At 40.4% G+C, this 27,878-nt stretch overlaps 1 protein-coding gene across 1 annotated transcript; it reads right to left on the bottom strand.

Annotated features, from left to right (window-relative positions):
- Positions 1 to 1,043: 1,043 nt before the first annotated feature.
- LOC147432825 (pentatricopeptide repeat-containing protein At4g16470-like) lies at positions 1,044 to 27,385 on the bottom strand. Its single transcript, XM_086491994.1, has 4 exons — positions 27,241 to 27,385; positions 1,793 to 1,929; positions 1,701 to 1,735; positions 1,044 to 1,599 (listed from the first exon to the last, which is right to left on the bottom strand). The coding sequence occupies exons 1-4, from the start codon at positions 27,383 to 27,385 to the stop codon at positions 1,044 to 1,046; spliced, it is 873 nt and encodes a 290-aa protein (XP_086348120.1).
- Between the last annotated feature and the right edge of the window lie 493 nt (positions 27,386 to 27,878).

Here is a 27,878-nt window from a genome sequence, read left to right as displayed (position 1 = left end):
ACTAGTTTCAATCAGGTTAAGCACTTTTGGTAGGTTTAACCACTTGCTAATCATTTGGAACCATTTTAAGTTTTTGTACATTGCTATTGATATCTTTAAAATACAACAGTGGTAGCTCACATTATCTCATCATTGCCTCCGTTCTTGCACAGGTAGAATTGTACATACAGTTTCAGGACATGGATCCTTCCGTGCACATCTCTCTTAGATGCTTTGAGAGTATGAAGCCTTTCTTTGTTTAAAAACTGAAAGACCGTTATACATGCTTTTGCGAGTATTATATGCAGGCTGTGTACATCAAAGAGTCTTTCAAACAAATGTGGCAAGGAAGGTATGGACTACATGGAGGTTCTTGCCGATGTAGATGTGAGGTTTTTTACCATGGAGTCAGTGGCACTATATGTGTGGCTACAAATTCCACATTTGAGACCCTCACAATGCTATGGGAGTCCTTACTGTGTCCCAAACCAAAAAATTCCATGTTTCATTTACACAGCTCCTTGATGGGAGAATAAGATCAGTGCGATGGTAAACTACTCAGATGTTGTGCTCTTGAGGAACATAGCAACAAAAACTTCATGGTGATTGCAAAGGTTTTTGTTGATGTGGAGACACACAAACTAGATGAAGATGGTCACTGCCACAAAAGGAAAGATCTTGTTATTTAGTAGATTAGATGCTCCACATTCATTTCCCTGTAACACTGGGACTGCATGGACACTGAATCCAGGAGCCATATGGGAGCAGTATTACAGGTAAAGGTACAGGGGGAGGGGGAGCCAACACCATGATACATCATATGAGTGATCGGGTATAGAAGCGAAGTACGACTAGTTACATGCAACAGCGTCAGAGCACACATGCCATGGTAGATAAAATTCCTCTTGCTGAGTTGGGATGTTCCCAATGGTCGGCAACACAAAGAATCATCTCTGCTCCGCCCTAAGTAGAAAGGGACTAGTTCTCTGTCAATAGCATCCCCATGTATGGTAGTTTTAAAAAGAACCAGGGCGACTTTTGCCTCCAAGCACAAAACTGCGAACTTAGTAAGTAAATTGAAGCCTTCTCCAAGCTTTCATACTTAGTATATTCACTCTTCCAGGTAGTCTGCAGCCATTTTGTGCACAACCTGCAATTACAACGTTCCATGTCTCAATATTTGGTTGTAGACCCTCATGTTTCATGTGTTCGACAAGCTTAGAAGTAGTCAGAAGATGACCCTGTTTAGCATATGTTGCAATCACCGTATTCCATAACACAACATTCATAGCGGGCACTCTTTTGAACACATTAAAAGCATCTATAAGGTTTTCACACTGAACATACATGTCCACACGACTGCACATCACAAACAAATCTACTTCAAGCCCACTCACAGTAATATGCTTGTGAATGCATATTCCCTCACTGAGAGATTGCAAACTTGCACAAGCTTGAAGTGCAACAACAAAGACTTCTCCATCCATATGCAAGCCGGACTTTCGTAGTGAGTAATAAAGTTTGATTGCCTCCTCATTATTCCCCACCTTTGCATGCACAGATATATTGCACTCCAAGCAAAAACATTCGGATGTTGAAATTGATAAAACACTTTTTGAGCTTCATGTAAACTTTCACAAAGAGCAAACAAGCAAATTAAATGACTACCTAAATAAGTGCTTGATTGAAGATTTTTCTTTGTGATTAAATTTTGGACTTGCCTTCCTATATAGATGTTTTTTGCGGATATACAGTCCTGCAGTATACAGTACAGTCAATTTGAGGAAACACTGATCCCATTCTTTTCTAGTACCTCTAACAGCCGGTATGCAGTTGCAACTCGCCCTTGTTCACATAACCTTTTTAGATTGTTAAATATTTTTTGTGGCCCTGAATGATCAGCATTCTTGGCCGTCCCACTTAAGTTGAAAGGCCAAGCAGAAGGAATACCTGCATCATAGTAAAGAGCTAATGCTTAGAACTTGATACGCAGAACCCACTTGTTGGCATTTGTTGATTAACCTTTGAAAGTAGTTACAAAACAGATGCAATAAACATTACAACTAGTAAGCTGACATCCCTAATAATACACCTATGGAGAGGGACATTGAGTCGTAGGGTAGCTTCGATTAGCCATTTTGAGCAGAGAAGGGTGCAAAGGATGCACCATGTAACAAAAACGGGGGTGAGTTGCTAACCCTTCAAAGGGGTAATTAGGTACAAAGCTGCCAACAAGGCTTGAACACACGATCCAACAAAGAAGATTCTCTAAAAGCTATGCTAACCACAAAAGCATTCAAGCTTTCTTATCTTTCATCTGGTGCATTTTGGAGATGCCCAAATCTCAACACATCTAGCAAGAGCTTCGATTAGCCATTTTGAGGAGGGAAGGGTGAAACATGATGCGAAATAGACAGATTTCTGGTAAAACGCGATGCGAAATATGATTCCTGTGTAATAAAAATGGAAGTGAATTATAAACCCATCAAGGGGGTAATTAGGTACAAAGTTGCCAATACGATTTCCTGTGTAACAGAATGGGAGTGAATTGCAAACGCATCAAGGAGGTAGTTAGGTACAGAGCTGCTAGCAAGGATTGAACACATGATCCAACGATGAAGATTCTCTAAAAGCTATGCTAACCACAAAAGTATTCAAGCTTTCTTGTCTACAACTTAATGCATTTTGGTGATATTTTTGGGGGTAGGACCGGACCTAAAGAGGGCCCGAGATATTTTTGAGCATTGGTTTTTCTATTTCCATAAAGAGGGACATTGAGTAGTAGTTCACACACACTCTTTCTTATCCTCTTATGTAGGCCATTATGACTTTTCACCCTTTTTTGGCCTATATAAGGCTCTAGTAAAGCATGGAACTCTTGGGAGAAATTATGGACTTGTCAATAAAGCTAGTCAATTAGTGCCACATGGAATGGCATACCTTTTCTTATAAGAGGTGCATTAACGAAGCATTGTCTCATGTGAGAGATAATTGAAATTCGTTAAAGAGGGACATTAAATAGAGGTCACACACTCTGTTTCTCATCTTGTTATGTAGGCCATTGTGACTATGTTGGAAATATGTCTGCAAGAATGCCCACAAAGATGGAGAAGATGAAGGAGAACTTAATTGGATGTCTTTAGTTTGTTGGCATGAACACTCTTCCTGATATTCTGTTTGTTGCTAGTTATCTTGGATAACATCTTGAACATCCTTCTCTTAAGCATTGGTCTACAACAAAGCGTATATTGAAATACTTAAAAGGCACTACAGATTTTGGTTTGGTCTATCGAAGACAACTCACATCGGATTCTATGCAATCTATTTCTCTTTTGGGTTACACAGATGTAGACTAGGCATGCTCACATTTCTCTATGCGATCTACTAGTGGAAATTTCTTCTTTATAAATGGTTGTCTTGTTTCTTGGACCAGCAAGAAACAACGCTGTGTTGTTGTTTCTACGATTGAGTCAGAATATGTTGCGGCATCGCTTGTAGCTCGTGAGCTGATTTGGATTCAACAAATGCTGGTTGATATTGGTCACTCTCCTCTTTCTAGCACACCCTTGCGGTGTGACAACCAAAGTTCTATTAGTCTTGAAAAAGACTATGTTCAACATCATAAGTCAAAGCACATTGTTGTCCACTATCATTATGTCAGGTATGAAGTACGCGAAGGCACCATAATGGTTGAACACTATCCAAGTGACAAGATGATTACAAACATTCTTGCCAAAGGCCTCAACGAGTCATGTTTCATCCTCTTAGCTCGGTGCTTGGAGTTGCTTTGGCCTCACTCTTTCTAGATTATCTTCTCTGCTATTGTACTAAATTTGTACATATGACATTGTAATCCTATAGGTACCATGCACTATGCACACTCCACATTTGCACATTGTGATCTCTGAGTCAGTTGTATATTTGTACGTAGATACACAGTTCACTTTCACATCATCATCGCTAGTTCATATTTTCACATTGTATAGGGGTTTGGGTTTTTCCCTTGAACTCACCAAGGGTTTTTTCATCCAAATCTAGAGACCTTTGTTTGAGTGGGGGTGTTGGAGCTATATATGGCTCACTCTACTCAACCTGATCTCACCTATATATTTGTATCTTTTCCTTAATATGAATCAGTCTTTGGGAGCATACATATATGGTGTGTCTCTTGTCTCATCTCTCTCTCTCTCTCTCTCTCTCTCTCTCTCTCTCTCTCTCTCTACATGTCAACACATTTGAGTAATGTCAATCTATTACTCAAGTAGAATCGTTTCCAATTGCTAGCATATTATTTTTCAATTGGAATCATTTTCAAATACTACCATATATTATTCAATTGGAATCCTTTCCGATTGCTACTCTATTATCAAATGCTATACTCTTATTTATCTATCCTCAATTGGAAATAAACAATCATTATACCTATTTTATGGTAATTTCTCTACATTACAAAGTAATAAAGGTCTCACAGCTCGATTACAAAATTAATTTTCTTGATTGCATGCAAAACTCTTCATCAATGTAACCTAGATGCTTGCATAAATTAGCTAATCATATTCAAGAATTTGTTTTGACTAAAATGATGTATTGCAAGTAGATATAAGTGATTAATCATGTGATTAGTGTATGGTTCATAATGCATGTTCATCATAAGATTATGTTAGGATTAAGCAAGCATATGTTTTTATTGGATGTGTAAAACAAACATATATGTTCTAGAATTCAAACACTTATAATCATTTACCCTACCTCCATTGGATTCTTATACTTTAGCTTACAACTTCTCAAGTTAAGTTATCTAGTAGTGGGGATGGCACCCAAGAGAACTCGCTATGGTGGATCACACAATCATGAAGCCACAAGTAGTGATGGTAAATGCAAAGGAAAGGCCCTCACGAATGAGGATATGCCACTTATCCCACAAATTGACGTTATTTCTCAAGAATAGGTAGGAATTAAGTTCCTTTTTTGTTCCTTGCATCATGAGTAAATAGGAGAAGGATCAAAATTACCTAAACATTGTGAGTCATTCCCAATTCAAAACCGCATCAATTGAACTTGTCAATTTTCTTAAGTTGTAATAATAGGGAAAAATTGTTTGGAAAGTAGTCTATTTGCTCATAGAAAAGAAATCTCAAATCTTCTTCATTCAAAAATCCTATATTGATATAGGAGTTTTGATATCTAGGGAGAAGATCTTAGCAGAGTGAACGCTAAAGTAGTGCATATGGTTGCACACATCTTGCGGGTTGGTGCATTGAATGCAAGATAATACTTGTGGGTTGGTTCCCAGGTTGCAATTTAGTCACTATGAGTTTGTACTCAGGTTGCAGGACAATTTAGTTATATGGGAAACTAAAGACACCGGGAGAAATAAACCTCTCCAAGATGAGTGAACTCTTCGGGTTTGGATATTTCAATGAAGAAGAGTCCTATGTTGTTTTTCTTCTAGGAGAGATTATCTTGGTGCCAATTTGATCATGGATGAAGGGCTATCTTAACGAACTTGTGATGGAAACCATGAAAAGGAACTTTGTGTATGAACAATCATGTTGTAGTAATTAAACAAGCAAAAGCAAAGTGTGAGTGTGGGGGTGAAAAGTGGGGACTAGCTCAGGCTGCTAATGAAGGATAGGTGATCACGATTAGTCAAGAATCTCTCTGCTCCTCATTGATAGAAGAAGTGAAACTAGAGACTCGTTGTGTCAAGAGACAAGAAGTCCCAATTGAACGTGCCTCTCAAAATTATGGGAAAAAAGGAATTTGGGATTTATCTCATTTGGAAGGTGTGAAATAGGAACGTTAGATTATTGTGTTAGTTCTTGCTTTCCCTGCAAGACAGGGCTAGGAAACCTTTTCAATGGCTCGGACACAAATTAGTTGATGTTGAGAGTCTTTCCATTAGAAATCTTGTCTATCTTGACTATGCTTTTCTCAATTGATTAGGGCCTAGCCACCTGCCAAGTACCCTCCTATTTCCAAATGGATATGTTATACGGGAGGGGACCTCACACGTGGTATCAGAGCCTAGGTTAGGAAAGTGGAAAAATTGTTATTGTTTGAAAATTTGAAAAAATGAATTGAAGACTTAATTTCGAGAACCTACCATGATTGATGTTTCAAGAAGATGTTGAAGTTGAGTATCGCAAGTTTAAGACCTTTGAGATAATGTATCTTGAGACTTGTCACTCTTCAAATTTTACTTTTTGATGCAACATGATGAAGATTTTGATGAAGGCTTTCTCTCCTCCATCAACAAGAATCCGAAGGGGATGGAAACTTGCATGGGACTTCAAAGGTGGCATCTACATGAATGTGAGGAAGCTTGGATGGCTCGCCTCTAATATAAAGAAGCTTCGGTGGGAGAAGAGCTACGAGTTATCCAACTTTCCTACTTCCTTGGAACTACTAGGGATGATTACACTGTTATCTTTGAAGATGGCCTTGACATGACCTTAAATGAATGGATTTTCAATCAAGTGGTGTAAGTGATCCCTACTTTTAAGATCAGACCCATTTCTTTCCCTAATATCTTTCCTCAGAATAAGAGTCTTGTATTCTATGAACTCCGCAAAGATATGTATAAAAGCTACTACTCAAATGAAATAGTGGACTGTAAAAAATTATCAACAAATACCTATCAACTGTACCACTATGTCCCTAAAAATCCGACTCTAAGAATCATATAACTTTTTAGAAAAGCAAACCTTTGTATATATTTTGATAGAATAAAAAGACACTCATCCATGAATCTCAGCTTTGTACATATCTTGATATAAATAAAGTTACAACATCTTGAATTTAATAAAGTTAGCTGCTTTCAAAATTTTGTCTTGGGTTGTGGAAGATTAAAGTACATGATATTGCACTAGGATTTAAATCAAACTATCAACAAGCATGTTATTGTTTAGGTATCGTCAAATGCCTTATACACTGCCATACACAAGAAAAACCTCCATACCAAGCATGATGATGAAGCCTGGATTGAGGCAATGGAAGACTATTTTGAAGCTGCAGGAACCCAACCTGTAAACTAAATTATGCTTGCAATTTTTCATCTTGCTAGCAATGCAAAAATATGGTAGAAACTACATTGCAAGCACTTGGGTGTTTCAAGATCTTCCTAGTCTTGGGAGGATATTAAAGGAGCAATTACAACACAATATCTTCTACCCAATCATTGAGACGCCAAAATGAATGAGTTCTTTTCTCTACAACACATATCCTTATTGGTCGCAAAGTACTACTCCAAATTCATAACCTTGCAAAGATATGCCCAAAAAATGTCCATTGAGAAATAGGTAGCATGGTTCAGTCAAGGATTGAATCAACCCTTGGATACCCTTCTTGAAGCAATGAGACCCACACCACTTCAGGATGTTGTTTTAAGGGAAACACCTCTGGCTAAAAAGACGGCTAGGAATCGAGGAAGAGGAAACTTTAGAAACCAAAGGGCAATGCCAAACAATTGGAGCCCTAGACCTACAAATCAAGATTATCAACCTCAGCCTGTAGTAGTAGCAACTACAATAACTCAACCACAACATCCAAATGTTCATTGGTTTGAGTGTAATGAGCGTCATTACATGAGTCAATGTCCTAGAAGAAATGTAGCAACAACCAAAAATACCATTCTTGTAGGACCAAATGTTAGAGGCCAATCGTGTTTATCGTGGATGAAGGAACAGAGGAAGAGTTTGTGGAATAGGAGTGATGGCTCAAACTCATACCATTATTATAAAAGAGAAAGATGAAGAGAGGGAAACTTTACATGCCACTATTGACAAGACTACTAATGCTGGCTAGCAATATGCAGTCATTCAAGCAACAGGATCTTGCCAAGGTGAGCAAATCAAATTCTTAATTGATTGTGGAAGCACACACTCGTTTCTCTCTCTTAAATTCATGAGGAAACTAAAACTAAACCAGTATCCTACTAAAAGGCTATATATAGAACTAACAATCAAAAAGGAAGTCCTAACTCAGCATACATTAGGACATGTAAGATTTGAACTAGGGGGATACTCTATTTCTGTTAACTTTTGCACTTTACCTATAGGGATGTACAATGGGATATTGGGGATGGACTGGTTGAGGAAACACCAAGCTCATATTTAATATGCACAAGTTAGTTTTACCTTTACATACAAACTAGGGAATGAAGTTCTAGGTCAAGGAAAGACGGAAAACCTAGAGCTCACTTAGTCAAGGCTAGTAGACTTCTTAAGGGTTTACGAAAGGGTCAACAACTCTATGTAGTTAAACTCAACAAGGTAGAAGACACAGATTCAAACTTTCAACCTGATTTGTTGAGAGAGTATTCAAATGTGTTCCACTACCTAGAGAAGTTGATCACAAAATCGCGACTATCCCTGGTTGTGAACCCATTTCAAAGAGACCATACAAAATGTCACTCCTTGAAGCAATTGAACTCAAAGAGAAACTTAGGCAACTAATTGAGCAATATTTATCTGACCAAGTACTTCTCCTTGGGGTGCTCCAGTCCTTTTTGAAAAGAAGAAGGATGGTTCTTCATGACTTTTCATAGACTACCACGGGCTTAATCAAGTTACAGTTAAGAGTAGGTACCCCATTCCTATGATTGATGAACTACTGGATAGGCTTCACGGGGCTAAGATCTTCACAAAGATTGATCTTTGATCTGGGTATTATCAGATAAGGAGCAAAGAATCAGACATTCCAAGGACAACTTTCAATACTAGGTATGGATATTATGAGCTCACAATAGTGCCATTTGGTCTTAATAATGCTCTTGAAAACTTCAATCAACTAATTCAAGATGTTTTCAAGCCCTACCTAGATGATTTTGTCTTTGTTTTCTTTGATGATATCTTGATCTATTATAAAGATGAGGCAATCATGAAAAGCATGTTCGTAAATTATTAGAGCTCTTACAACAGCATCGGCTTTATGCTAAGAAGAGTAAATGTACCTTTTGTTCTTCCCAAGTCAGCTACCTTGGATTTATTATATCTTCAAAAGGTATCTCAATCGACCCAGCTAAAGTTAAGGACATTGTAGAATGGACTCAACCCTCTTTCATCCTCTTTCATCAATGAAATAAGGGGATTTATTGGAATCAAATAATGGTATAGGATATTTGTCAAGGATTATGCTCTCATTGCAGTACCTTGAACTTTATTAATCAAGAAATGAATGAGAATCAAATGTAGAGCAAAAAACGAGGCTAGTTTTGCAAAGTTAAAAGGTTACCTAGTATCAGCTCTTAATCTTAAGCCTCTTGATTTCAACAAGGAGTTTGAAGTTATAGTAGATGCTAGCAAGCTATCTTTAGGAATAGTCCTTCCAAAGAAGGTAGGCCAATAGCCTATACTTCCCAAAAGCTCAGAGATCATGAGAATAATTACCCAACCCATGACTTGGAACTCTTAGAAATTGAAAGGCCATAGGGAAGATAGACATGTCGATAACCACCCAACCATACCTATATATAGGCCCTTGGCCCTCTAGCTCTTAGCTATATATAGCCCCTGTACCGCATGTGTATCCATTGGCCCTTGGCTAGGGCCGTCCCCTCCTATAGTCCTACCCTTGGCATGACATTACTCCCCCCTTGGAGAAGCATTTTTGTCCGCAAAAACAGAAGTGGTAGGATCTTCATAAGAACACTAATGGTTTCCACATTGGTATCCCTCATGGATCCATCTGTTTGTTTTGTCAAAACACGGTTCAGTAGGAGGTCCAATGAAATCAAGAATAGAATCTTGATTTTGTACATTGTTGTCTATCTACAACCATCTTCTGTTAGCAGCTCCAATCCAATCAGAGTGTGTAGACTCCATTTAGAATGCACATGAGCATGCTAAACGAGTTATCACAACAAAGATGTGCCCGAAACAATACCTCTTTTCACTTTCCATGAAAATAACTTGTTGACATAACTCATCAGCCAAGTGTATATCCTTGACTTGTTCTCCAATTTCATCAGTAAACAACCCCACCATAACTAGCGTTCAAGGTTGAGAACCTGGCTTATACATGAAGAGACTAAACCTAGTTGCAAACATGCTTTAACTGATGGCAAGAAAACTCCAAGTAGAGCAATAAATGCTTACTAATTGGTTTTCTTCGTACATGTCTAAAAAGAAAGTTTCGCTTTTTGCTTTTGATTTTTCTCCTAATTGAAAACGATTTTGCAAAAACGGCCCGTGTGAGCCATTGCAAACGATGTGGTCTACAACTTGGCAGAAGAAACTTTCTCTAAACTCTGCAACGATTTTGGATTATCGTTCTCAGACTGCGTACATGTTTGAAAAGAAAGTTTCACTTTTTGCTTTTGATTTTTCTCCTAATTGAAAAGGATTTTGCACAAACGGTCCGTATGAGCCACCGGAATCGATGTGGTCTACAACTTTACAGAAGAAACTTTCTCTAAACTCTGTAGATTTTGAATTTTCGTTCTTAGATTGCATACATATATCAAATGTCTATAGACCTGTTCATGGATTCTGTCATGAATATCGTTCCGATTCAATCGAGCCGTTGATGATCGTCCAAATTTTGTCAAGCTACTGATGGTATATGATCTTTTGCTATATGATATATTTGCTCATTGATTTTGGTATAATTATTCTTCTAGAGATATAGTTTACCTCGTTTTACTGATAATCTCTCGTTGATACCATAGTGTTTTTGATGGTACCATGATGATGTGTTGTTAGTACTTTGGTCATGGTGATTTTCGTTGATACCATGATAATATTTGGTTGATACCATGGTTATTCTCGGTGATACCATGATATTGTTTCATTGATACCATGGTTATTCTCAGTGATACCATGATGTTGTTTCGTTGATACCATGGTTATTCTCGGTGATACCATGATGTTGTTTCGTTGATACCATGGTTATTCTCGGTGATGCCATGATGTTGTTTCGTTGTTATTCTCGGTGATACCATGATGTTGTTTCGTTGATACAATGGTTATTCTCGGTGATACCATGATGCTTTTCATTGATACCATAATGATTTATTTATTTTTATTGATACAATGATGATGTTTTGTTAATACTTTGATGATATTCATTGACATCACTACGTTGATAAATGTCATTTTATGTAGTGTATACACATGTCATTTTGCATCACGTAATCATGCATCTTGTACTTTTACGTTCATACCTTATGTACACATATATTGTCTTGCGTATATATGTTGTCAAAAGAGTGGCATCGCGAACCATCTCTTATTGGCATTGTGAATGTAATTATTTCACTAACGACGCTAAAAAAAATCATGACTATGCTTTTTTTTTTGAGTCTATTATCTATGTAGGATTGATCAAAGAATTGATTTCATGAAGACAAACTTGGTGACAATAAAAGATTTATAAAGACATGTTTGGTGATGCCATATTGATGATAAGCTACACAGCAGATTCATGGAGACACTTCTGATCACGAGCTAATCGATAGACTTTACACCTCTTTATTGAACCTTTGTATTTACTATTGTATTTGATAGGATAGAAGTAATGTAACTCCTCATAAAACATTCATCGTAAAAGGAAGGATGTAGCTCCTCATAAAATATTCATTGTAAAAGGAGTGATTAGCTCCTCATGAATGCTTGTACATTCAATGATTTTTATAATATAACGGTGGGTGTATATAGAGCTGTGGGTTTTTCCCTTGATCCCCCAAGGGTTTTTTCATCCACAATTAGGGACCCTTATTTGAGCGGGGGTGTTGAGCTTATATGTGAAGCTACTCAATATATTGCTTCTCTTTATATAGCACCCAGGTCCCCTCTATATATACATCATCTCACATGTGTATTCTACACACTTTGGGGTTCTATTTTCGTGCTCTCTCTCTGTCTCTCAACAGCGGGGAGATTATCCCACATGAGAAGAGGAAAAGGGAAAGTGGGGGGTATACAAGGCACATTGGGTGCCCACTATAGGTGTATCAAAGGGAGAGGAACTCTCTCAAGGCTTGGCTATGGGGGCTCGTGGGCTCATGGGGAGAGAGATGGTGCATTTTGGGAGTTCACAAAGCCTGGAAAGGTGCTTGGCCACTTATTTCGGTCCCAAGCGACTTGCCCCCCAATCCGTTCTCTGGTCAAAGGGTCATCGACAACTCATTTTTTTCCCAAAAAAGGCGTAAAAGGAGCCAGATGCCCGAGGAGAGAACCTTGTTGGCTAAGAAGAGAGAGAAAAATCTTGGGGATAAAAGACAAGAAATACCCCATTTTAATAGTTGCAACACCTGCACAACCTCTAGAGAGCTCATTTTTTAGCAAGAGAGAGAACACCCCCGGCTTCGGGCCGCTTCGGGCCGGCCATCACTTCTTCATCTTTTAACTTTTTTTTGCCTATGGATATTCTATGGACATCTCCACAAGACAAGATTTGTCATGATGACCTCGGTTTTTTTTAATGTCACATGTGTCTCATGATTGGAGGGTTTCTCATAAATTCCCATAGGTGGTTACCACAGGTGTTTTCGATCGTGCAATAGTTCTTCCTTCCGATGGTGTGGCTCGTGCAAGGCTATAGGGGCATTCATTTTCCTTCTCCTTTACACGCTTAAACAGTGTAGTTGTACGCTTATAGGATAAGCTAAGACATAGACATGGTTTTCATTTGATCATATGCAAGGGGAATACAACACATTCGAATAAGAGGTTTTCCTCCGCCAACATTCTCTCCCTCTCTCTCTTTCCAACTTCTATGCGGGAAAGGTGCAAGTAGGCATGATTTTATTGAAATCTTTCTATGTCAATACAATAACAAGAAGAACTATGAGCCAATAGGAAGGGTTAAGAGCCATCTATTACCACCTATTTTGGCATGGCTAAGAGCCATCTGTTTGTAGTCCATCCGTGATTAATTTCAAGATCAAACAATCCTGTCCAGTTAAGTACCCATCGATTATAATGGACAAGTAAGATTCTTGCCATTAGTGATTTTCAGGGCATTATTTTAGCACTACACACTTTAAGTGTGAAAGTCAAGTTGAGTTTTTAAACGTCCTAAACTCGTAAGGGCATATCTCTACCAAGGTGTATGGATGAAGCCAGCATTTCAACAGCACGGTTGTTCACAAAAACCAAAGATTATGGATTTTTGGGTCTAGAAAAGATTCAATTGTGAATACGACTCCAACTTCAGCAAAGCTCCTATTTTCACTAAGAGTGCCTATATGTGTACAATTTTTGGGATAAGACCGTGAATTCTTGGAACCTTCACACTTGCATTTTCAAGGCAATAAGTCCATAGACTGCCAAGGGGTAGTGGAGAAATTTCAACTTTCAAAGAAATGTTATGCCACGGGCAAACCCCAAGGGGGGTCACGGACATAGGCCAAGGGCAGGCTTTTAGTTGAGAAGTTTCCCTGCAAAGTTTAACCAAGGGGTTTGAAAATGTTGATTTTAACCAAGGGGTCTGGATTGCAAAGGCAACACCCAAGGTTACATGTGCAATATTACTTGCATTTCACTAATTTTCAATTAGTGTTTCGCCTTTACAGATGGTAAATTAGGGTAGGTGTCTTTCATTACGAATTAGTGAACACTATGTTCAACCTTCAGGTACTGTTTCTTTTTGTTTTCTTTTTACACGTTGGATGCACAAACTATGTCGTCATCCATTTTTTCTCTTAAGAGAAATGCCGAGGTCAAGTAAGAGAGAGCCAAGAAATTTGGGATGTAGTGTCCAAAATAAACTTTTGCATTACGGATTTATGGACCCACTTGTAGGGTTTTATTTGGCACATGTTGTCACATGGGACACAACATGGTCTAGGAACTCAAGGATTCCGGTTTAGCCTGTGTGAAGCAATGCTAATGAGGGTCCCTATCACTCGCGTCGTACAACGTTTGCAGTTATCTCCATGCACAAGTAGATCTTGTACTTGAAGGATGTTCTTTTTTCAGACATTCTTACATGAGACATATTCCACATGTGGAGAATATGAGTCTCTGGGACAGACAGTGGCACCCACTATTTCAAGTATGTGCCATGACAAAGTACATGGTGCAGATTCAAAGGATATGAGTTATTTTCTTGTAGCAAGTTGCATGGCTCAAGGTTTTGGTTTCTAGATTTATGCTAAGTCATAAGAGTTTTTGGTTATGCGATCAATAAGCTTACATGGCTAGCTTCCAACTGACTTCTTTGGACAATTGATGAAGTATCTTCACATCTTTTGAGTTGGTTCTGCTACCAAAAATTAAAGTAAAGGACTTGACGGCCATTTCGTGTACAGACAGAGTAAGGCATACTTGAGCTTGATAGGTTTCCCTAACGAGAGCTGGATGGTCAAGCCGTATGCATCATTAACTGGAGCACTCAAGCCTGGCGGGGCTCACTAAACAGGTTTTCCATAATTGAATGCTTTAGGGATGCAGATACAACAGATACAATTTCCCTAGAGAGAGCTTGATGGTCAAGCCATATGCATCATCAACTGGAGCACTTGAGTCTGGCGGGGTTCACTAAACAGGTCTTTCGAGATATGGTTCAAAGATTTCTGATGGGAAACTACCTAATGATTAAGCTAGAACATTGATGATAGGGTATAAGCCTTATTTTATTTTTCATATGTTTACTAGTTACATGAGTCTGATGATGGAAAAGATCTTCAGGTACCAATATGAGATGCAGATTGAACAAAAATTAGCACAGACCGGAGGCTCTGCAGGTTTAGAGGGGATGGATGTTGTGCAGCTTCGCTTGCATGCTAAGAAAGATACCAAGAAGATGCACATAAAGCTTAATTGAAGCTTACCTGATGAATGATCTGTGTTCAAGGCTTGCTAACAAGCTGGTTTTATGAGTATTGTATATCAGATGCGGCTTAAAAGGGCCAATAGATTCCTTAATGATCCTAAAAACAAGTATGCTTAAAGTGAGCACGGATGGGAGTTTATGATATAGAACTAAAATGCTTGAAGTGCTCTACTGGCTTGTCTTTATGGCTTGTGGATTGGAGCTACGATGAATGTTATGGCAGCTTGAAGTTTGAGTCAATTGCAGATCCGTACCAGATTGGGCAACTGTAGCTGAGGGCACAAAATGAAGTGAATGCATGGACCTGAAGTGCTCACTTTGTGGAGTGCGTTGATCTTTTCAGATCAACAATCGAAGATCTGGTCGCCAAGTTATTACCAGTTTAAGTTTCCGTGATGGGGCCAGTTCTATGCCAGGTCAGTCACCTTGGTCTGTGTGCCATCTGGGAATTTTAATGCCTCAGGAGGGTTAGTATGCATTCTATGCAACTTGAGAAGTCTATAGGAATTTATAGCTTGTCAATCAAAGTTTGGAGCTGTAAGACATTAATGCTTGAATCCAATGACAATGACTAACGTTGGTGAGGATTGTTCAGAATGTCATCTTATGCAGAACAATGATTGCAAGATCTACCCAGCCTGGTTGCAGAAAGGAAATTAACTGAATTCAAAGGGAAGGCCATTCCTCAAATGCAATCACTTATACTTGCATCATGAAGTCAAGTAACACTATTTGACAAATTGACATGTGTAACAAAATTTACGATGATATTGCTGCAAATAAATGCGTTGAGAGGCAATGTTTTATTAGTGTGCAATGCCTTAGCCAATATGTATGCCAAATGTGGTTATTTACAAAAGCACAAAAAGTTATTGATGAGCTCTTAGTCCGAAATGTTGTCTCCTAGAGCGTGTTGATTGAGAGAAAAACTAATGAGATTGCTCGGCAGGGGATACTGGGGAATGATGACGTGCGAGGTGGTGCCTTGCCCAATATGTATACCAAATATGGTGCCCAATGTGGCCGCCCAAAGTAAGGAGCAAATGGCCGCCCAAGGGGTTTGGGGTAATGGCCACCCTAGATTGGGAGGGGTGTGAACCAAAGAGTGTGAAGGGAAAGAAAAAAAAAGATGGCAATGGCGTGCAGGCTACAAGGGGTGCAGGGGAGAGAGAGAGAACTGCTCGCGCAGGCTTGGGGAGGTGTTTGTTGATTCCAACCAAGAAACGGGATTTGCTCAGGAGGCTGGGGTGAAAATGTTTAGCGCAAGTTTTGCCACGTTTGGCATTGTTGCGAAATCCGCAGCCACATCATCAAGGGACATTTTCTATGCTCCCTAGCATCGAGGATGCGGTATTGTGAAAAAGGGAAATGAACATAGGGGAGGGAACAGTATTGTGGTGATTGAAGAGGTAAGAAGAGGAAACGAGCTCTCGTGCTTGAAGAAGAAAGATGATTCATGTTGCATGAGCAAGGGGGAGAAGCTCTCGCTCTCTCATTCTTGAGTAAGGAAAAGAACACTCGATCTTTATCATTCTCGACAAGCAAGGGGGATAAGCTCACGCTCTCTCGTGCTTAAGCAAGGAAGAAGGGAATATATTGAGAAGACGAGGGAGAAGGTTAGGTAAGGAGGAGAGTTGAAGGCTCTCGAGGGGGAGAGCTCAAACGAGGAGGGCATGCACGAAGGGAGTTGGACATAAGGAAAAAGATTCTCTTTCTCTCTCTCTCTCTCTCTCTCGTGGAGAAGCAAAGAAGCAAGAGGCTATCTCTTCCTCTCGCTTTTGGATCTAAGAAAAGAAGGAGTGAAGAAGAAATCAGGGGAGACTCTATCTCTCGATCTCAAAGATAAGCAAGGATACCCTCTTTCTCTCTCTTGAACTGGGAAAGAGAAAGCACCAAGGACATATAAATCACGACTACAATCAAAGCAAAACAATTAGATAAGAAGGTCAAAGATTATTTTTGGAAATTAAGGTAGTGTAAAGCACACAGAGTAGGAAGCTACAAAACAATTGACAATAATTGAAGCATGAAGATTGAGGTAGTGAGAAGAATTAAAATTTGCAGAATCCAAGGGGCAGTTTAAGCAGGTAAAGTGACAAGCAAAAAATTTCATCACCGTCATCAGTTGAAATATTGATTAATCATCTTATTACGCCTCAGTGTCATTAACGAACCGATTAATCTTGTAAAAACGGGAGCTTAAACTCCTAGTTATCAATTAATCCAAGTGACGACGCTTGTTGGACGGATACACCGCGACGGCGTCAGCACAACGAGAACTCACCTAACATATAATGTTAGCTAAGGACGAAGCTCGACCCGCAGGCGCGTGGAAGCAAGCATAAGGTGTCAACCTACACTCGACCGACTCCTATCTAATTCCTATAGAGGTCTCTACCAATTGTCTAAGTCACAGCCTTCAAGAGTGCATAAGAGGAAACTTCCTACAATGCTTTCTAGAGCCGAACACCCATCAAACAATCTCGAAACACCATAGAACTTGAAGGAGACCCTACTAACACCAATAGGTCACTCTCCCTAAGGTCTATGAACCAAAATCCCAACCCAAAACACCCGGTGCAAAATTACGTAGGATGTCTGGCCGAAATTTGCAGGTCTTCGTTTCCGAAATCTAAAGTGCCTAATGTGTAGCTCTACTCAATGTGAACGCGTGGATATGCTACAATGCAAAATCGGACAACGTATGCTCACCCAATCACCAGATGAAGCTCGTAGAAGGAGCTCGCAAAACCCGACCGTACACGCGCAATGTAGGTATCGACGCGTAGCTCTCATCGGGGGCAACACGTTGCACTTCTCTGCACTCGATTCCGACCATCGGTGCACACGTAGCGTCAAGATGAAGCTCACACTCTCTCTCGTACACAGTACGGTCACTCACAGACTTCAAAACTTGTTTTTTTAAAATGAGAAAAGGTTTTTCATTAAGGTCAAAAAGTGGTATATATACCTTACAATTCTCAAACCCTAAAGTTCCAAAATCAACCAACTACTCCATCTATCTAGCAAAACTGGGATACAATCTCGAAACTTCTGTAAGTCCCAATATTTACAAGGTGAAAAATCAGGTTTCCTCAATAAATGAATAATTACAAAAAAATGATAATCCTCCGAGTAGTTAGTCTCCGTGGGGTGTGTCCAGCTTCTAACAATCCCCCCCTCCTTGCTCATGTCGTCCCCGACATGGCCGCTGATCCGCTTCTTCATCATATGGTTTCACGCATCTTGATCAGTGATTCGTATCTTGCATGCAGGTTCATCATTGTTGGGCCGAAAATATTAGTGTTTATTGTGAAGAAGCCTATGTAGAACGCTTCTTCAAAGGCCTGGAGGGATAGGATGGTAGAAACATTATCCTTTGATACAGCGCATGTATCACCTCCTTGGAAGGCTGACCAGACAGATCATAAGCGCATTTGTAAGTATCTTGGAAGAAAAAGATACTGTCTGTCACCTGGCCTGGTTTGAAAGTCTCAATTACTGCCAAAAGTGTTTTGCAGATTTTCTTCATCATGATGCATGTAAGGTCCGGTGAGCCAGTGAACAATTTGATGGCTCCCGTTAGGGTTTTCACCATGTATTGGACACTTATTCTCTCACCTGCCTTCAAGCTCGGCAGCTTAGGGTAATTCAGCCAAGTGGGTTGGCTCCTTTGCAAGATCTCCTGGGCTTTCCACGTCCTGATCCTTGGTAGAGGACAAAAGATGAGGTTGTCTCTGATGTTTTTTGGTGCCTCTACCTAGTGGATTAGATATTGTGGGTACTTTGTGAGCGAGACCTTCCTCCATTTTGGCTGAGAGTCAACAATTAGCCTGACCCCTTCTGGTTGGGAGGTATCTGCGTTGTAGAGTGGTACGGTCGGCTCTTCTCTTATCCGCTTATTGATGGTGGCTGCTTCATATTTCAACAATGGATATGGGAGAGAGGGTTGAAGCCATTCACGCCTGAGACTATATTAGAGGCTATTTTCTAATGAATCATTACACTTTGAGCATTATCATTGTGTCTATACTCTCTCTCTCTCTCTCTCTCTCTCTCTCTCTCTCTCTCTCTCTCTCTCTCTCTCTCTCTCTCTCTCCATAACCTATCCCTAATTTCCATCTCTTTAACCCTAAACCTAACACCATGGCAAAGCTAAGGCTTCACCCACCATAGCCTAATGCTAACCATTGGCGATTAGAGAAAGCGCTTCCCAAAAGTGGTATCAGAGCCGATGGTATCACACCTAGGCCAATCAACCTTTTTATTTGACTGTCATTAGTAGCTTAATTAATCTCTTGAATTATTAATAAATTCCACTCCCTAATCATCACTTGGGATACCAGCATGCTCCACGACCCATGATGATTAGGTGAGAGGGCGTTAATTTCGCATGTCCTTTGCATATTTTTCAATTAGTCTTTGCATCTCCTCGCATAATAAGTAGACTTATTGACTCCTCATATTGGGCAAATTGGAGTTCATAATTTGTGTGTGGATGTAGCTCTCACCAAGAGCTTTCCACAACACTTCTTTGAGCTTAAATTAGCCAAGGATTTCCATTTGGATTGATCAATTAAGTTGACATCCTTTGAAGCTCATTGGTTTTTTCAGATCCAAAGTAGTGTGTGTGTGTGTGTGTGTGTGTGTGTGTGTGTGTGTGTGTGTGTGTGTGTGTGTGTGTGTGTGTGTGTGTGTGTGTGTTCATTAATGCTCATCATCCTATTTGCACACTACCACTTTCCTTATTTGTGAGACCCACGATGTGGGAACCTAGCAAAAGCAAGTCAAAGCCCTTTAAAGGGGATGTCCACTCACAAGTGGAAAAAGAGGCACTCAAGCCTATTTGATGAAGAGCTTCAGGTCCGTGAACAAGCTGTGAGCATTGTTTGACGACAACATTCAAAAGGTAATAACTCTCGAAGCTCTGAAGCAGTGAAGCATCACCATTGACACGTGCTAAAGGTAGCATGCGGCCATGTACCAACCCTTCTTGTCTGTTGCGCTATCTACACAAGTCTCGCCATCATCATTGAGCTTGTCACTTGTGGCAGCGTGCTCCAACACTCCAAGCCTTTGTAACTCTGTTGCAAACTAGTCTCCACTGCTCAATTTTACTGCTCACGATTTGCAACTAGTCTTTAAAGCTACACTTGCCCTATAGATATGTCTCCCTTGTCTATCTGCACTCCTACCTGCTACAGTCCAGAACACCGTCGATTGCATTTTTTGCTCCTTAGAGTGGCCCCACAGGTCAGTGTTAGGTTTAATGGCCATGTTGCCGACCTCCCATCACTAACTGCCGCTAACCCTAAGTGTACAGCTATACACTTGTGTGAGCCACTAACACTAAGTACAATGTGTATTGTGCCTTAGTGCATAAGATAAGAGAAGAAAGAAAGGGGGCATACAGTACGTTGGCTCTCCCCCTTCAACCTGTGTGTAGCTATGGCGGTGTGTGTGTGTGAGTGTGTGCGTGCGTATTCTTCTTCCGTTGTGCTCCCAGCTCCTCCCCATCATCTGGTATCAGAGCGGTTTCATTCCCGAAATCGTTTCCGCACGCGCACGCACTTTCAAGAGTGCAAACAGGATTCTAATTTTGCCATTGGCAAGTTCAGCTTCCCGAGAGAGTTTCCACCAGGTGTCCTAGTGTTTTACCCCCCTTTTGGAGCCATTCGAGCCATCAGAAACCCCATTCGAGCTACGGTGGAGCTACGGTTCAGGAGCTGAAATTTTCAGCCCTCTTGTGGTAATTTGTGCTGCAGTGCTTCCATAGCCAGTTACAGATACCTTTGTTGCGGTCTCTTCCATCTACGAGAGCCCACGGCTCTTTCGGAGTGGCCTCATACACACACATAGAGTGGGAGCTTGACAGCATTGTCTTCTTCGACTACAGGTATAGGTACAGGCTACAAGTTTCAGTGCTTGCCATATTATGGTTCCAGTGGGAGTAGTTGTTTATGCGTACATGCATATGTTGACACTTTTGACAGTGTTGGAGCTCTTTTGAGAGCGGATTGACTCCCCGCAGGGATGTTTAGTTGCAGGCACATGCTTTTGACGCATGTTTGAGCGTCTTGACAGAGTTGTACGTCTTTGTGGATACTGCCATTATACGCTTTTGTGGAGCCATCTTTTGGCTAGTACGGCATTCTCGGCCATTTCTGAGACTTGGTCCGAAAGATAGCCATTTATGAGACTTGGCTATACGTTTTTTGCTGCATAACCTACGTTTTTGAGGGTCGATAGCGTGAGGTTTTCATTGAGCTGGGGTATTCTCAAATGTGGAGATACCTTCGGTGATACAGGTAGCTGGAGCATCCCTTACGAGGCCTCGCCATAGGACATGTATAGAGTGGTATAGGTGCTTTTGACGCCGAGTTGGCGGTCTATGGTCAGTTTGACAGTTTATGCACCTTAGTTTGTCTCTATACAGTGTGCTTTTGAGAGGCATTGCTCTCTTTTATGCTTTGTGAGTGACATACTTGGTCATTTTGTCTCGTATTTTGGTTGACATAGTCCCAAATACAAAAGAGACTCTGCTGAAATTTTCCCAGAATCTTTTGGTAGTTTTGTCACCATGTCTACTAGCAAAGACCGTGACATTTATGGCATAAAGAAGTTTGATGGCACTAATTTTCAGCTTTGGAAGAACCAAATGCATGATGTGCTTGTCCAAAAGAAGCAAAAGTTGCCTATTACATATGCGGCTAGAACTGAAGATATGCACATGACTCAGTTTCAGTGGGAGGAGCTTGATGAGCTATGCAGGTCTACGATTAGACTGCACCTTGGAGAGTCGGTGTAGTTTTCAGTGTTAGAATGCGAGACTGTTCATGATTTATGGCAGAAATTATGCGACACCTATGAAAGGGATACGGCTAGCAATAAGGTTTTTCTGATGCAAAAACTTTTCAACCTTCGTATGAAGGAGTCAGCTAGCGTTGCCAGCCATATCAATGATTGTGATTCTCTTTTTGCCCAGATTCGTGCACAGCGCATGACCATTGATGATGAGATGAAAGCAATCTTTTTGCTTTGTTCGTTGCCACCCTCTTGGGATATCTTTTGCACAGCTGTTAGTAACTCTGCTCCTAATGGTACGCTAAAGTACGATGATGTTATTAGTGCACTTTTGTCAGAGGAGATGCGTCCAAAGACCATGATTAGCTCATATCATGGCGAAGCTCATTATGTGCAAAGGGATGATAAGCAACGTAAGGGCCATTCTTCGCAATGTGAGTCCAAGAAAGAGGGCAATAGAGATGCATCAAAGGATAGATCAAAGCCGCAATGTTCAATGCCATTATTGTGATAAGTTTGGTCACATAAAGAAGGATCGTTATGCTTGGAAGCGTGACAAAGAGAAGGACAAAGGTAAAGGCAAAGATTATGATGATAAAGAGGAGAAACCAAAGAGTTCGGTTAAGATTGAAGAATTGAACATAGTGCAAGATGATTGTGATGCACAAGACATCAATATGTTGACTGAAAATAATGAGCGTCATGTTCTAGCTTTGACACGAAATTTGATTTCGGTTGGACGTCTTGATGACTTGGGTTACAAAGTCACTTTTCATCAGCAGTCTTGGCGTATTGCGAAAGGTCATCTTATTTTAGCCCATGGTTCCAAAGTTGGTACACATTATCCTCTTTATGTATCTGACAAGAACAGTGTTCTTTCGGTGACCGAGCTGCCAACTGTTGCTTTGTGGCATAGACGGTTAGGACATATGTCAAAGAAGGAAATGGAGACACTCTCTCGTTTGGGCTACTTACCGTCTTTGTCATTTTCAGATTTTCCCTTTTGTGAGCACTGTCAATATGGTAAGCAAACACGAGCACATCGTACACAGTCTTTTGACAAAGAAAGAAAACCCTTAGAGCTTGTGCATAGTGATTTATGTGGGCCTATGCCTTCTAAATCCCATGGTGGTGCGTCCTATTATGCTACATTCATTGATGATGCAACACGGCATGTTTGGGTCTATGCCATGAAGTCTAAAGATGAGACCTTTTCTTGCTTCAATAAGTTCTTATCGAGTGTTGAAACTCAGTCTGAACATAAGTTGAAAGCTTTACGCTCAGACAATGGTGGAGAATATGTCTCCAAAGAGTTTGCAGACTTCTGTTCAAGTAGGGGAATTAAGCGTGAGTTTACAGCTCCTTATACCCCTGCACAAAATGGTGTTGCCGAACGAATGAATAGGACCATCCAAGAGAGGATTATGTCTATGCTATCACAGTCTAATTTACCGCAAGTGTTTTGGGCTGAAGCATTATACACAGCCGTATATTTGATCAATAGATCGCCACATGCTTCATTACAGTTTTGTGTACCTTTGGAGTTATGATCAGGACATAAGTTGTCTTATGGAAAACTCTGTACATTTGGCTGCGAAGCTTATGCACATGTACCCAAGGAGTTGCGTGCTAAGCTTGACCCTAAGTCCAGGAAATGTATCTTTATTGGCTATGGTGTAGATGGTCAATTTGGCTATCGTTTATGGGATCCGGAAAGTCGATCAATAATCCGTAGTAGTGATGTTGTCTTCAATGAGACCAAGATGCATAGGCAGTCAATGAAAGAGGTTAAATTTCGGAAAGTGACGTTTTCCTATGTATCACCTCCTGCACAGATAGCTCCAGAGCCAATTACTACACACGCTAGTACAAGCTCTGATCAGCCGAGGAGATCTCAAAGAGTCTCACATCCGCCACAACGGTTTGTTCCATGCGTGGACTTTGTGTTACTGACAAATAGTGGTGAGCCTTCTTGTTACAAAGAGGCTATGCTAGCCAATGATAAGGTTCAGTGGGAACACGCTATGAAGAGGGAGCTATCCAATATTGCAAAGAACAAAACATGGGAACTTGTTCCATTGCCAAAAGGTAGGAAAGCTTTGCCTTGTAAATGGGTTTACAAGAAGAAGATTGCATCCAATGTTGAGAATTACAAAGCTCGTTTAGTGGCTAAGGGTTTCAAGCAAGAATATGGTGTAGATTTCCAGGAAATCTTTTCTCCGAGGGTCAAGATGACGGCACTAATAATGTTGCTTGCTTTGGTTGCCACTGAAGATATGGAGCTTGATCAAATGGATGTCATTACAGTTTTCTTACATGGTGATCTCGAGGAAGAGATTTATATGCAGCAACCTGAAGGGTTTGTGCTAAAGGGCAAGGAACATTTTGTCTGTAAGCTTCTGAAAAGTCTCTATAGCTTGAAGCAATTATCCAGACAATGGTATCAAAAGTTTGATGCATTTATGCGTTCCCTAGGCTATAAGCGCAGTAATGAGGATCCATGTCTTTACATGAAAAGACAACCAAATGGACAGCTTATTATGCTTATCCTTTATGTAGATGACATGCTTATTGATGATCATTCTAAGAAGGACATTGCTGACTTGAAAACCAAGCTGAAAAGTCAATTCGACATGAAAGATTTGGGTGAAGCCAATCACATTTTGGGTATGCGCATTACTCGTGATCGTAAGAAGAGGTTGTTGTACCTTTCTCAAAAAGAGTATGTGCACAAGGTTCTTGATCGTTTCAACATGTAGAAGGGGAAGGCCTTGAGTACTCCATTGCCTGCATATTTGAAACTTAGCAAGAACGATTGTCCCAAATCTGCTGAGGAAAAAGCTGCGATGGCTAAAATTCCTTATGCTTCAGCTTGTGGTAGTCTCATGTATGCCATGGTGGCTACAAGACCTGACATTGCACATGCAGTGGGAGTTGTCAGCAGATTTATGTCTAACCCTGGTAAAAATCATTGGGATACTGTCAAGTCGATTCTCAGATACTTGAGTGGCACTACAAATAGACAGTTATGCTATGGTCGTGGAGAGTCATCCATTCCGGGATTTGTAGACAGTGACTATGCAGGCTGTGTTGACAGTCGTAAATCAACAACAGGTTGGATTTACACATTTGCTGGTTTTGCTATTTCTTGGAGATCTGTTCTTCAAGATTGTACATCCATTTCTATCACAGAGGCAGAGTATGTTGCATTGAGTGAAGCATGCAAAGAAGCTATTTGGCTTGCACGCCTAGTGAAAGATCTTGGATTGGAGCAGTGTACACCAGTTCTTCATTGTGACAGTCAAAGTGCTATTGCCTTGGCTAACAATCCAGTGTTTCATTCCATAACAAAACACATTGATGTGCCCTATCACTTCACTCGTGAATGCCTGGCAAACAAGAGCCTTGATTTAGTGAAGACTCCTACGTCAGAGAACACAGCGGATGCACTCACTAAGAGTCTCTCTAGCCATCAATTTCAACACTGTTGTGAGTTGATGGGCATTGGGTGAAGCGTGGTGCTCTTCCATTTTTATAGTCTCCCACATTGGCCATCAAGTGGGAGAATGATAGGTTTAATGGCCATGTGGCCGACCGCCCATCACTAACTGCCGCTAACCCTAAGTGTACAGCTATACACTTGTGTGAGCCACTAACACTAAGTACAATGTGTATTGTGCCTTAGTGCATAAGATAAGAGAAGAAAGAAAGGGGGCATACAATACGTTGGCTCTCCCCCTTCAACCTGTGTGTAGCTATGGTGGTGTGTGTGTGAGTGTGTGCGTGCGTATTCTTCTTCCATTGTGCTCCCAGCTCCTCCCCATCAGTCAGTTACCTGCCTCAACTCACTCGGTGACCTTGATGCTCACGACAATCAACTGCCATTATCAAAATAAACAAAAAGGATTATATTTTGTAATCAAGCTCATCAAAGGAACCATTTCCACACATGCTTGATCAAAAGTTGGTTCAAGCGAGAAGATACCACAGCAAAGCCTAATATTTTCTTTTGGATTTGCATTCTTGTAAACCTTTGGGTAGACACTGCCATTAAATTGGTAAGACCCCCAAATTATTGCGTTAACTCTTGCATAAACCTGTTTAAGTTCTGCTCAATAAAGATGAGCACACACTACGATATGTATGTGTGTTCTCCACTATTGGAGATGGAGCCTGCATCCTCGACAAACCTGACCAATGAAGTAGACCAATATGACTACATGATGATGAAGATGACAACAACGACATCACGACACCAAGAAAAAGATGGTGAAGGTGGCGACTATGACGACCCTACTTCGTTTATGAATTAAATTTTTTTTATGACATGAATATGATTTTGTATTACCATAGGTCTGCCTTGTGAGCCTAGGATGAGTACTATTGAACCATGGATGATGAATTTGTTATGAGAACCGCCATGATGAATCATGTACTATGCCTAGATGTATTGGTAGAACCTAGGAGTATCCTATGACATGAAGATTATGACATCTTTGTATTTTTTCCCAAGCATAATTGGCTTAAGGGGGTGATTGTTAGGGTAAGCCCACACTAGTGGCACCACATGGGAAAGGTCCCTTGTCTACTAGGATGGATGAAATGATGACATGTTCCAATAGCAAGAGGGTGCAATCTCTCTAGCCAATGATTCTAAACCACTAAGCTTATATTAGAGGCTATTTTCTAACGAATCATTGCACTTTGAGAATTATCATTCTGTCTATTCTCTCTCTCTCTCTCTCTCTCTCTCTCTCTCTCTCTCTCTCTCTCTATCTATCTATCTATCTATGTGTGTGTGTGTGCGCTCTTACTCTTGACATAACCTAACCCTAATTTCCATCTCTCCAACCCCAAACCTATTACCATGGCAAAGCTAAGGCTTCACCCACCATAGCCTAATGCTAACCATTGGTGATCAGGGAACGCGCTTCCCAACAATAGTGGCCACAAATTATTTGACCAAATGGGTAGAAGCCAAGGTGACACAAAAGAACAATGCCAAAACGATGAAGCAATACTTGTCTGAGAACATTTTCATTAGATATGGCCTTCAATTGACATAGTGAATGATTGACAAACTCATTTCATCAATGGTATAGTTGATTGTCTATTGCATGAGTTTATGGTGCTTTATTCAAAATCAGTGCCATACCACCCTCAAGCAAATGGGCAAGCCGAGAGCACAAATAAAATTCTATGCACAGTGCTCACAAAATATGTCAATGAGTCAAGGGCCAATTGGGATCTAAAATTACACTCAGCTTTATGGGAATATATGGTAGCATATAGACTTTCGTCTTTTCTAGTTTTTGATTGTCTCTCATAATGATTGCGACCACGGTCCATCCACTTCAGGAATTGGTGGCATCTCATAATACTTGGCCTCATCCGTTTTGTTTGTAGCAACCCTTGTATCCAATGGTCCTTCTTTTTCTACTATGGTTCTTTTGCTCGTATTGTTTTCCTTGAGTGTGATTGCGTTTTCCTTTTTTTTCACATGTACTACTTGCTCAAGTATTTTCAATGTTTCCGGAATCATTAGAGCTTGAGCCCTCTCTATGAGCCTTTTGCACATTTCCATTCATTTGGTTTCTATTTTAGAATGCGAATAGGTCAACAAATTTTGTTCCAATTTTTTATTTCTCTTCAACCTTGCCTTGTAGGCTTGTAACATACCATCTAGATGCTCGTTCACCTTTTCAACCAAGACTGATCCACCTGATACAGTCCTCGACTCTTCCGCTCCTTTAGCGTTTTCCTTATTCTCTTGCTCACGTTTGAGATGTTCCTTTGTTTGGTTTAGTTTCATCTCTAAAGCCATATTTTCCCTTGGCCTCTTTGCTTTCATTCTATTTCTTTTTAATTTCCAAGATTTTTGTTGAGTTCTCACCGACCCACTATCAAACTTGGTTTGTTCTCGAAGTATCAACTCGTCTGCCCCACTGGCTTATTTTTGGCTGCTTCTTGAGCTTAAGCTCTGATGCATGGTTTTTAGGACCCCTTCTGAAGATGCAATAAAGGGACAGTCAGTTGTTGGGGAGATGAGGATACTCTAGTCCAAGGGATCTCGAAAGTGAAGAAAAATCTACTTCACAAGCACCAAAGAGTAAAAAGTGCCATGGACAGAAGATACGTGGGAACGAGCTCTTATGCATGCCTACAACCTATAGCTTACAGAATAGCCCATTCTAGGTGTGAATTTCTAGTGAAATTTACACGAGGATGTTCGTGTGGACTCACAGCACAGCATACTCCGTTTTCACTTTTTTACAGACAGTAAATATTTTTTACCTACAGTAAATATTTTTCTCCTA

The sequence above is a fragment of the Adiantum capillus-veneris genome, chromosome 20, assembly GCF_014529385.1.
Source record: "Adiantum capillus-veneris isolate H3 chromosome 20, ASM1452938v2, whole genome shotgun sequence".
Taxonomy (NCBI): domain Eukaryota; kingdom Viridiplantae; phylum Streptophyta; class Polypodiopsida; order Polypodiales; family Pteridaceae; genus Adiantum; species Adiantum capillus-veneris.
This window is presented reverse-complemented; position numbering and strand designations above follow the sequence as displayed.